Here is a 13,033-nt window from a genome sequence, read left to right on the forward strand (position 1 = left end):
GTTGTGATTGGAGGATCAAGAAAAGAGGGCGGGTTTGACATAGGTATCCCTGGCTGCGACCTAGCAATGTTGGTAAACCAAAAACCTGTGTATTGATCCTTAGGAAATGGACAATTCACTGATGGCATAATGAAAGAATGATTCAGTTATGTACGTCTGTGGGTGTCTATTTTTGTAAAGACGATTAAGCCACGCTTCAACTAATACTGTGAATGAACCAAATACAGGAGGAACCTGAGCGAACTAGACGGCATGCAGAGATACTTCAGTCGTAAGCTGTCAGCTCCCGCGTTCCCCGCTGTGGCTGAGCAGCAGGGATGGAGACAGGAGGAGCACCGGGACTCTGAGGCAGACCAGTGTCAGCTCCTCCTCAGGTCCAGCCGACTGGTGGGAGAAGTCAACAGCCTCGTTAGCGGTGAGCTCCTCTCCTGTGTTCCTGTTCAAGAGGATCCTCTGACGTGCTACCATGGATGAGTGTGATTTTCAGGGGTGTACTGGTGAACATATTGGTATCAGCTGATTATAGTGATTTATTTTCTCTGTCTAGTTGTGCAGCATTATTTATTACAGTAATCTACAAAGAAATCGCCACAGGGGTTTAGTTAGGATACTTCCACGTGCACAAGTCTCAAAGTCTTGAAAAATATTAAATTCATAATTCTCAATTTAAGGCCTTAAATGGTATTAAATACTCTTACATTTAATTTTCTCAGGGATTACATTTGGGGGGGGGGGCATGTCGGGAGATGAAATAATATTAAATATATGAAGTGGGATTAAAAAGTCTTAAATGTGTCGGGGCGCCTGCTAAGCGCGGGTAGGATCTAAGTGGGATAGTGTGATCCTTCCACACGCTACGCCCTCTTAGTGAGAATCCGCGCTGCCAGGTGAAAAGAAGCGGTTGATTGGCTGGACGTGTGTCGGAGGAAGCACGTGGTAGCCTCCACTCTCCCAGACCGACTGTGGGGGGTAAGTGCGCAGCGACCAGGAAGGGGATTGGGAATTGGCATAACGAATAACATTGGGATGGGAGAAAATCGGAGGAAAAAGGAGGGGGAAAAAGATAATAAAAAAAATTTAAAATCTTAAATGTAACTTATTGAAACCGGCATCCATATTGGCCAAAATGTTCATATCAGTGCATCCCTAGTGATTTACTTCATAGGTATGACATCCGAAAGCAATATTTAGGCCTGATTATTTTTGCGTGCACACTGTGAAAAATTGTAAAAAGGCAAAATTTAAGTTTGACACATACCACAAGTAATATATTGACATACCACAAATTTTGTTCCTAATTTCAGTTCCTAACTGAAAGATGAAGTTATTGTTATGGTTATAATTGCGAGTGTATAGGGGTAGTAAAAAGTGAAAACATTCTACTAAAGTGAAATTCTACTTTAAGACTACAGTACATTGTTCTCTTGGCGTAGGTCTTCAGGGAGACCGACCCCAGAGCAGCTCGACGACTCCCCCCAGCGCAGACGGCCGCCCTCTGCCTGCGAGGAGCGGCGTAGGTCTTCAGGGAGACCGTCTGGAGACGATCATCTCCGATGACCCCCAGAGCAGCTCGACGACTCCCCCCAGCGCAGACGACCGCCCTCTGCCTGCGAGGAGCGCCGAGAGCGTTCCCTGTTCGCACAGACCCGCCACGGTCTCTCCTCAGGAGAACGTGTCTCCTGTCCCCTCACCGCTGCCCGGGATGTCCAAAGACCACATCGACTCCCCGTCTGAGGAAGGGCAGGAGGAAGGAGCAACCGGTCGCAGGGAGGAAGAGGGAGCTGATGATGATGATGATGATGGAGATTATGAGGAGACTGTGGTGGAGCTTAGGCCTCTGAATGAGGTGACCTCTTTAACAGACAGAACCAGCCCCTGGACCAGCATCCTCTCAGACCCCGACCTGGGTTCTCAGGAGAGCCTGGAGGCACCGGGGGAGTGGCCGGCCAGGAACTCCCCCGACCTGACCCAGGACGGAGAGGAGGGGCGGAGCTCCTGTGAAGAGTGCACGTGTAACAGCGTGGACGACAGCGAACACTTCCCCTCTGACCGCTCCGACGGATCGGCGGGAGACGTATCGGACACGGAGGGGGATGGTGACAGGACGCCGCAAGCTCTAAAAGAGAGAGAGGATGCTGACGTCACAAACGGCGGTCCGGGTGGCAACATAGCTGTCCGTCCGGAAAGCCGGTCTCCGAGTTTGTCGCCCGGCCCGCAGCACCCGATGAGCACGTATGACACGTTTCTGCACGACGACGACGACACACAACCCCCCCAACTGTATCCTTCTTCTTGGTTGTGCAAAAGACACATCTCTTCAAACGATATCTGAAATGGTATCTGAAGAAAAAGAAAATAATATTTTTTTATTATAATTTCTTTTTTTTACTATTATGTACCCTAATACTATGCTACTATTCTTATACTACTACCTATCTTGCTAATATGTCTATACTACTATGCACTCAGAGTACCCCTCCTGGTGACATGTTGTTCACAATCTGCAAGTCGCTTTGGATAAAAGCGCAACATTTTAGTGGTAAGTTTTGACACAACATTGCTGGATCTCGAGTCATATTCGACGTGCAATGCCTAGACAGTTTGTTCTGATCTACGTTCCGCGTACGTTCCGTTGTTTCCGGTGCTCTAGTGACAAAACTACTTAGTACGTCTTTAAGGACCTTTTGAATCTCACGTTTTTCTTAACAGTCTATATTTAGATCTCCTCCACTGGAGATCCCCAACTTCTTCCTCCCGTCTCACCACCTAGAGGCGTCCATGAGAGTCCTGCGTTTGGCTCCGACCTTCTCCCAGTTGACCTCTGTCCCAGTGAGTACTAGTAGTTACTGTACCGCCAACCTCCTCACCGGCTCACTAACACTCGGCTCACTCTCGCCCCTCGCTTCCATTCCTATCTTAGTGGGTAAAAGGACATGTAGGTGTAAATCAATGTCTCGCGCACTACAATCAGAACCTATGAAATTAATCTCCTTGTCAGACCCTGAAGAGCTTTGATAGACATATAAGGCGCCGTTCTCGAGTTCAAGTTCAAGTTTTGTTTTGTTTTATTTGTCACATATAAGGTACATGTACTGTACATTACAGTGAAATGCTTGGTTCTTTATGACCCTCCTGAGTTTGTGCTTCATACAGTACCCGCACCTACAGAACCAGACTCAGAATCAGCCTTTATTTGTCATTGTATAGTATACATAACACTAAATACTGGGTATAAAAAGCATACCCAGTAATGCAGGTCCAAACTAATAATTAATTTTGGAAATTAAAATTTTTCAATCATACATTCTTTAATCAATTATTTTGTGGGGGGGGGCGGGGGGAAGCAATACTTTAATTCCGCACCTGCTCTGTAGATGTATTATTAAAAAAGAAAATGATTACTCTACATTAAAAAATTATCTATAGCACAAATACATACAGTACACTAGGGATGCACCGAAATTTCGGCCACCGAAAGTTTTCGGCCGAAAATTTCCAAAAATGGCCTTTCGGCTTTCGGCCGAAAGAGTTTTTTCACCGAAAATATATCACCGAAACAGAAACAACCTGTAACCTAACGCGTGTTGTTGTGATGATGTCATCAAAACGTGGCTTCAGTCATTACATGCGCGCTGTTTCTATGTGTCACGCTGTTTCTATGTAAACTCAGCGTGCAATGCGTCCAATAAATGCGTCTTTAACATGCTTTATATCCTTATTTACTATATGCCCGTCGCGGTTAACTTAAGAGGGGGGGGATTGTGTTTCTCACATTGACGCTGTCTGTCGTTGATAATATAATCTGAAGAGCATTATTATTATTATCATTCTCGAGAATACACGTTTGCGCGTCTACTGTGCCAAAGTCAAGAGAGCACATTCATCTGCGGACTAGAAAGGTGCGCTCAGTAGAGCACAGATGTCCGCCACTTGACTTGGAATTAATGTACTGTATGCATTCAGACGTGCTGAATAAATGTTTTATGGACCCATAATAGTGATTATTTATTATTTAAGTTAAGTTTTGCCATAATCATATATTTTTCCATAATCAGGTAGCTGAACAACATTTGGTAAAAAAAGATTCTATTCTATGAATCATTTTCGGCCTTTCGGCATTCGGTTTTCGGCCAACTGTTTCCTATTTTCGGTATCGGTTTCGGCCAAGAATTTCCCATTCGGTGCATCCCTACAGTACACATAATGATAAAGTGGTTTTATAGCAGGTGGATAGTGGCATATGGTTCTACAGTATGCACTCACTGGTTATTCCTAAGGTCTCGGGCTGTTCAATAAATATCTATGGATATACGGTATACTGCACATCTCACTCAAACCCAGGAACAAGATACATCTGAGCCTGTGATATCACAAGATGTAAAATGTAAAGCTTCAAATGGGGGGGGGAAAGCTGGTAAAGAGGAGGATGCATGTTTATTGTCCAAGGAGCAGCTCCGGCTACATAACATTGAGCCTAGATCAAAAGACGAAGATACATTCTTAAAAACCACCAGTGGTATTTCACTCATGTAAGCTTTGCACATCTCCCATGCCATCTCTGCTCGGGAGACATTGTTGTGATGTAAGTAACGGTCCGGGGTGCTATTTTCACCACAGGAGGGGATCGGTCCCTCCTGCCGGCTGCCCCATGTCATGCCCCAGGCCTATACCAACATGTATGCAACATGGTTTAATGGGTCAGAAACCAGCGAAGTTAGAATCAATCATGTGATGTCATCCAGTATAAAGTCTGGAGCTGCTCTATTGACAATGAATGGGAGACAGATTTTGTTATCTATAAATTCATTGTCTTATGGAGCAGCTTCAAACGTTACACTTGATGACATCACAAGTTGGAGTTTTAGCGCACTTGTTTTTGGATTTGGGAGATATTAGTTTTCACTAATATTTGTGTACTCTCTTAGACCAGAGGAATGACATGTATGAATTCTGAAATTGAGGCGTACTTCCCCTTTGTGTTTGTGTGTGTGTGTGTGTGTGTGTGTGTGTGTGTGTGTGTGTGTGTGTGTGTGTGTGTGTGTGTGTGTGTGTGTGTGTGTGTGTGTGTGTGTGTGTGTGTGTGTGTGTGTGTGTGTGTGTGTGTGTGTGTGTGTGTGTGTGTGTGTGTGTGTGTGTGTGTGTGTGTGTGTGTGTCTCGCAGGGAACAAACTTAACTTTTTGACTTACCAGCCATTTGATTTTAAGAGAGAGAGAGAGAGAGAGAGAGAGAGAGAGCTATTTTTTTTTAACTGTTTTAACCATGTAGTGTAGCACTTTGGGATCCCAGTGAACAAAAAGTGCATTACAAATCCAATCTATTATTATTATGTGTGGCTGCCGCCCTGGCGGACATCTGTGCTCTACTGAGTGCACCTTTCTAGTCTAGAGAGAGAGCGCTGATTCTCCGTAGCTGAGCAGGGTTGCATTTTGTCAACACAAGTTGGAACCCTGGAGGAAGCGATATAAGGAAACGAATTGCCAATAAATGTGAAGTTATCTTTGAACCTGTTGCAGGGAATATGCCTCCACATATTTGGTCAAATCAAATGCGAAATAGTAAAATATCAGAGCACAATCAAAAACGCGATTGCAGGGTTTTCTTGTAGGCTAAAGAACGGGTGAAGTAACGGGTGATGTGCGTCTCATGTTACAAACTTGACCTCGTGAGCAGAGCGCATCTCATTTACATTTAAAGGTTCATTGTTTGTAAACATTAGAACGGACATGTGACACACACACACACACACACACACTGTGTGTGTGTCTGGTGTGTGTTCCAACACCCTTGGTAATCACCACGTCAGTTGTAGTGATGGAAACCTGTTCCTGCGTCACACTAGCATAGCTGGATCTCGTTTCCAGGCAGGCAGGGAGATAACTTTGTAGGTGGGTGGAGTTTAGGAGTTGAGAAATAATTTGCTGAACAGAGGTTGAGGAACAGGTTTGATTACTCAAAATGTGTGCACACACGCTTATTGGCCTACTACACCTGACACAGGCCCTTAATAATTCTGATTGATTGCATATTTGTACTCTTTTGACAGAAGTGTGCAAGGTTCACTTTGAAGTACTGATAATAAATCATGTAGTCTCACACAAACTCCTTTTACTGATCAACATGCTTGTTTGTTTTAGGAACTAGAATATACTGCATTCATTTTTTTTCTGTCACGTCTGATTAAGCAGCCTGTCCAAGTATCGACATCGATCACAGTAAATCCCTCTTCATGTAGATACCACCTCGGGGAAGATCCATTTCGGGCACAGTTTTCAACCCAGGATTTATATTTGAATTGAAAATTAGATGTTTGGATTCATGTAGTAGCTCATTTAACCTGGTGTATGTATGTATGTATTTATTATTCTCAGGGACCTAGCTGCGTAATGCCTGGCGTTTCTTATCGGCAGATTCCCAGACCGAAGCCCAACATACCAGCCTCATCCATGAAGAAAGCGGAGACCCAAAGAATAGCTAAAATATTTGCTTCTCATTTGAACGAGGAACATTAGCACACTGTGCAATTTGATTGTTAGATCTGTAGTGGCTGCTGTTTACCAAATGTGTGATCTAGTTGAAGCTACTACTGCATAATGTAATTGTGAATTAAATTAAGCATCATGTAAATTAACGCAATGGAACATTTTATACTTTTTTCTTTTTTTAAATAAATATTTGCCATGTTTTCAAAGTAATTGAGTACTTTTTTTTTTTTTTTTTTTTATCCACTTTTTCTCCCATTTTTCCATATTTTCTCCCATCCCAATTTCGTATCATCCAATTCAACCCTCCCCTGTCACGAACGCTGTTTCTTGCCTCCCACAAGCCGGCTGCAATGTGGACTAAGTCATACATAGCACAAGTCCCCTCCGGTACTTGAGGTAACAGCAGTCGCATCTTTTCACCTGCGCAGCTCGATCTCTCAGTGTCGAGGAGTAACGCGTGGGAGGCTCACGCTGCCCCCGACACTTCCTGATTCTACTGCGCAGGCGCACCAACCGACTTGTAGGAGTCGCTTGTTCACAACGTTCGATCCCCACCCTTCAGTTTTCCCTCCCCGTAATACGGCCAATGTGTATTACTGCGGACGACCAGCCAAACTGAAAAACAATGTGGAGAGCTGGATTCGAACACGCGAATCCTAGCGTCTCCACACTGGTGGCGAGTGCCTTGCCCACTACACCACCTAGCCGCCCTGTAATTGAGTACTATTATTATTTATTTTTTACCTCGCAAGCCAGAGAAATCTTATATCTTATTATAATTATTTTAATTTATTTAATAACTTATGTGTTTAGAATTTTCAGCTGTACTATGTGTGGCCTGCTTAAAGCTAAGAACATTTTGTTTTATTGTGGTAATCCTGGATATTCTTTTGTTGGGTACCGCTACTGCTACTCTGCCAACGATAGAAAGGGAGCCAAGACTCCAATTATGTGATGCCATATGTGACATGACTATGTGAGACTGACTTTGTGGATGCCAAATGATTGTCTGGAGATATGGAAACAGTCTCTGATTCAGAACTACTGTGAAATAAAGCTAATTTGGCCTGTAAAGGCTCAAACATGAACAATTATCCTCCCAAAGTTATTCCTTGGAGCAGGGTGTCTCATGGCATTGCAGGTTGCCATCTTGGCTCCCTGGATTGTTCTGACCTTGGCCTCGCAGAGATCTCAGCTGGTATGTTGACAGTCAGGTACTGCGCCTGATTGAAAAGCACTAAACAATGTCTGTGCAATTAGATATAGCAACATCGAGATACGTTGAGGCATGCCACTGGATGTTGCCGAAATCTTGCCATCCGATCTTGGAACTGGTCTACTAAGATAAGATATTCCTTTATTGATCCCCTTGGGGTAATTCAGGCAGCATGGGGGAGGGGAGGTACAGGTAGTAAAAACAAGCAGTGTAAACAATATAACAAATCAATATAATTAACTAACTGAAATATACAGTATTCACATAAGGTGCCGTATGCATTTAAGCATTACATCACGCGACTGAGTGTGTTATACAAATTAGATCACGCCTATGGGTGGTTGTTAGACCCCCATAGGCGTCATCTAATTTGTATAACACACGACTTCAAGTGATGTAATGTGTTTATACAATGACCGAATTCACCCAACCTTATTGCTATACAATAAACACACAGTAATTTAAGCATAATGGAGATTTATTCACAACCATCCACAGAGAAAGTAGATCCAATAGTAGATCCACTAGTAGTAGACACCAGAGGGAGCTCCACAAACCATGTTAAACCCAGATTCGGCTCAAACAAGGGACTAAACGCCCTACCCACAGCTGTAAAGGAATGTGAATCACTACCCACGCTCAAAACCAAAAGAGAGCACCTACGGGAGACCGCAATTCGAAACTGGCCCCTGTAAATGTCCTAACCCAACCCCCTCCAATGTACAGTAAATGTCCTAACCCAATAATACACAAGACCCTTTTCTTGGGACCAAGTAAGGTTTTGTCGATAATCCAATGTACAGTTACAAAACCCCCCCCTCCTACCACCCAACCACCTCCAATTTACAGTTTCCCCACCCCACCTACCCAACCCCCCCCCTCCACCCCACCTACCCAACCTCCAATGTACAGTTTATTCGTCAAATGTATATACTCTCTTTTTTAGACTATTTTTGTATCACAAACAGTACTGTATTTGTAAATCTAGTATGTCATAAATGTATAGATGTAGCAGTACTGTCTATCTGTATGTCATGTATGTCATGTTATGATGAATTGAAAATGGGGGACTCTGATGTAAACAAGATGAAAGTCTTTCTCTGGTCTGCATCCCCTTAACAATTGTGTTTTTTTTTTTTTTTTTTTTTTATGTCCGTGATTTTTCTTTTGTTTCACAATGGGTCATGACAAATTAATTACATAATCCATGTGTATGTAACGAACTAACATATTCCAGTTTTTGGAGGATTCGTTCAAAAGCTATTCATACTTCCATTTTTCTATCTATGGCGAATTGATTCAGACAGGAAAAAAAAGTTATTCGGTTGTGGGAGGGATCTGGGGTCACGTGGAGTGTGTTATACAAAATAACAACCGGTAACTTGACTGTTTCAGCCAATCAGAATCAAGAAATGTGCATGCCATTGTATAAAAGGTAGTATTGTCCTTTTAGGTTCCTAGTAGTTGCAGTTGGATGTCTGGCAGCAGTCCCTGCCCACTGTTGTGGAGCCTGATGGCCGCTGGTATGAAGGACTGGCCGAGGCGGTTCGTTGAGTGTCGAGGGGTATGAGTCTGACTGAACATGCTTCTCATCTTGACTAGCTTCTTGCCCCTCCGGAAGTCCACCACCAGCTCCTTGTAATTTATAAGCCTCCTATTTTATATTCTATAATAATATTTCAAATTGCATTGGTCCGGATGGGAGAATTCAGTACTGTATCTACAGAACCTTCTGTTTAATCATCTTCCCTTTATTAATTTCCTTAGATTTTTTGTACACATGATCTCAAGAAGGTACTGAACGAGGTCAGTGGCAGTTTTTAATGTTTGGTCATTATTAGCATGGTGTTATTCACTATCAAAGATGCAAAGAAAAATCATAATTCATATTCTCCTTTGTTTCATCACAATTTAAGCAATCCTAATAATAGACACAATATTTCTGACACTGAATAAATTCCCTGAGGTCCGTAGATGTCCCTAGATACCAAGAATATGCTAATGGACCTTGTAGAAGTGGAGCAATATTCCATTTACCATAGGTATATATTTTAGGCGGATTTTCAGAAAATATTCCACGGGTGGAAGAACAAGACCGTGTGTGTATATGAAAGGAGATGCACGTAACATAGCTTAATAACCCTATTCCAAATATCATACAGTCACATTTGTAAGGGAACGTTCAGTTAAGCGGTTACACAACTTTTTAATGCCAGTCCTAATCGTCCGTGGGACATTTGGAGGCTGATAAGTCCATTTCTTCCTCATCCAAGAGCAGAGAGAAAGAGAGAGGTGGAGATGGAGCTGACAGACGAGAAAATTGCCCAATTTGAGTCTCTTTGGGACAATGGAGGCCGCTGACATAGATGTAACAGAAGTCAGCTGTGCAACAAAAGCCTTTTTACACGCTCCCCTTTGCTAATTATCTCCTATAAAGCTGCTGGACTCTCACCATGCCTTTCTAGCGTTGGCGAGCCTCGCCGGGCCATATGGCACTCTGGCTAACCCTACGGCCGGTCAGGCGAAGCCTGCTTGTTTGGTTACGACTGGGAGAGAATGACACAAGTACAGGCGATGCGTCAATGTGAACAAGACGGGCACTTTTGGTGAGACAATGACAGCAGTTTTGTCCATTTATCGCCAGAGTTCATGTATTAAGTAGGAGTTTAAAGATGCATTATACGGTGTCAGCCATGGTTCCTCACTGACCCTGGCAGGAGTCTCTTCGGACAGATGATCTGAAGTATCAAGTGTAGGTGAGGAGTTCAAGTTCACTCTGTGACCGACTGACTGACTGACTCTTTTTAGTTAAAGACTTTTCAAAGCGAGGGAAACATGGAGGTTAAAGGTGCACTATGTAGTTTTGGGAAAGTCAGAAGTGAATTATTATGAATATTTCTTATTGAAAAGGTGTTTTTTCATAACTGAATAAACAAACAAACAAACTAGATTCCTGGAACACTGTTTGAAGCTAGAAAGCTACCGGAAAGGTTACAGCTTCACTGTTGTCTACAAAGGCAGGGCCCGCAATTTTATTTACAAACACATTCAAGGCTTATATTTAGTTCACAGTGCCTCAAAATTATGTTTTTTTTTTTGTCCTCCTTTTTCCTCCGATTTTCTCCCATCCCAATGTTAGTCGTTATGCCAATTCCCAATCCCCTTCCTGGTCGCTGCGCACTTACCCCCCACAGTCGGTCTGGGAGAGTGGAGGCTATCATGCTTCCTCCGACACACGTCTAGCCAATCAACCGCTTCTTTTCACCTGGCAGCGCGGATTCTCACTGAGAGGGTGTAACATGTGGAAGGATCACACTACCCCCCTTGGATCCTATCCGCGCTTAGCAGGCGCCCCGACCGAACTGTAGGAGTCGCTGTTTACAACGACCCGGACCCACCCCGCCAGCTTTCCCACCCTCTAATACAGCCAATTGTATTAGTGTGAACGGCCAGCCAAGCTGGTGACAACGCCGGAGCTGTGAGCTGGATTCGAACAGGCGAATCCAGCCACTCCGGTGTTGGTGACGAACGCAATCTCCGCTACGCCACCTGACCGCCCTATTCAAAATTATGTTTTGATTTATAATGACATGAGATGGAATAATTCTAAGAATTACATAAATAATGTTTTGTAAACTAATTGTATGCTCAACAAATGTAACCTGCACAGTACCAGTACAGTACCAGTACACCTTTAAGAGCACAGTCAAAAACATTAATATTGGGACAACATGCGTTTGCTTTCTGTAGTTTTATCTAAGAAAATGCAAAGATAATTATTTTTACAATGTATCTTTTTGGGCCTCTATGTTAAGCAATGGGATCCAATCTCAAACATACTGTACAAACCAGATTAACTTTTAAAAGATTAAAAAAAAAATGTAATTCTACATTTGGCCAGAAAGAACCCTGCACAATCTAGTTCAATAATCTAGCCCATAACCTTCACCTTTCTGTAAGAATCTGTCAAATACATGCAGCTTAAAGGGGCACTTCACCAAAAAACAATGCTGATTTATTTTGCACATAGTCTCACACACATCTAAAAATAGATTAATAAATGATAAGGTAGCAGTCCCTATGAGACAATATATTGCTATTTATTCATCTACATCATTACAAGGAGCTGTAATTAATACAACACAAGGATTCAATGTCCCCCGTTAACATCACTGGTGGCTATATTCAAACTAATTTACTCTCAATAACTCAAACTAAATGAATGTGCGCTGTTTAGAGTTTTTGGATGTGTGTATGAGATTATGTACATTATTAATAATATAATAACCTGTCATGGCCCTGTGCACTGTATGTGAGGTCCTGTCATTACCATGAACATCTGTTGTACTCTATAACCTCTCCTTGGTCCATGACAGGAAAGACTGGCACACTCTGTGACCTTGAACGAAGGTTATCCTATAACCCTAGTTATATGAATATGGCGAGCGCTCTGCTCTATTGGAACTGTCCCTTTAATCATAATGCTATCATGAAAACTTACAACCACATGCACGCTCCTACACCTGCCTGGCCACGCCCACATCCGCTCACATATAAGCAGGGCCATGGCCATACTACCAGCTCCTTCCCCAGTCTTTCACCGCCAAAACGGAAGACACATGGGGTCCTCAGTGAGTCAGAGCAGAGCGCTCGCCATATTCATATAACTAGGGTTATAGGATAACCTTCGTTATATTTCATATGGCTTTACGCTCTGCTCTATTGGAACACAAGAGCGGAGCAGAGCGGAGAGCCCGACTGATGTACAATTGACACAATTGGCAGATGTCATGAAACATGCGGGGGCATATTCTCGGGCAGCCGGGGTCAGACCCGGGCTCAACCGGAGAGTCGACTCTGCTACCAACACACCGGGCAGACAACCACCCCCCTATGTTTATTAACAGAAAATGGTTGCTCCCTTAACCCATTAACACTTTCAATGCCAGCAGGGGGCGCACGATTTAGTGCTTGCGTGCCACCACCCACTTCAATGATAGCGCTCTCATATTTGCGAACGCATAAACTACATCTTAAATTATGGTTATGTGTCTAATCTGGCCGTCGCTTATCAATGACTTGTTTGCAGTCAACATTGTCGAAACAGATTGTTTTTTAATCGGTTCATTTCCGTTTTATACCATTTTGAAAAACGCTAGTTTTTTGAAAGTTTCAGGAAAATATAAAGATTCTGTGATAATCGCCCTTTACTGGAATATTCTGGAATACACAAAAAACGTTGTCATTTTTTGGCCTATTTATGAATCGTTTTCAAATAAACGCTAGATTATCTATAGTATATTTGTACTTATGAACGCTATAGAAGCGAGCTGA

General features: G+C 43.0%; 1 protein-coding gene across 2 annotated transcripts in view; it reads left to right on the top strand.

The window, feature by feature from the left end:
- Positions 1-6,813, top strand: part of c2cd3 (C2 domain containing 3 centriole elongation regulator) — an 82,326-nt gene extending 75,513 nt beyond the window's left edge. For both annotated transcript variants that reach the window (XM_084320579.1, XM_084320580.1), the window contains exons 30-33: positions 228-415; positions 1,434-2,280; positions 2,721-2,829; positions 6,370-6,813. In XM_084320579.1, the coding sequence (XP_084176705.1) occupies positions 228-415; positions 1,434-2,280; positions 2,721-2,829; positions 6,370-6,510 (1,285 nt within the window). In that variant the 3' untranslated portion in view covers positions 6,511-6,813. The remainder of the gene's footprint in view (positions 1-227; positions 416-1,433; positions 2,281-2,720; positions 2,830-6,369) is intronic.
- Positions 6,814-13,033: the final 6,220 nt, after the last annotated feature.

The sequence above is a fragment of the Notolepis coatsorum genome, assembly GCF_963971535.1.
Source record: "Notolepis coatsorum genome assembly, chromosome: 1".
In the NCBI taxonomy this organism is placed as follows: Eukaryota; Metazoa; Chordata; class Actinopteri; order Aulopiformes; family Paralepididae; genus Notolepis; species Notolepis coatsorum.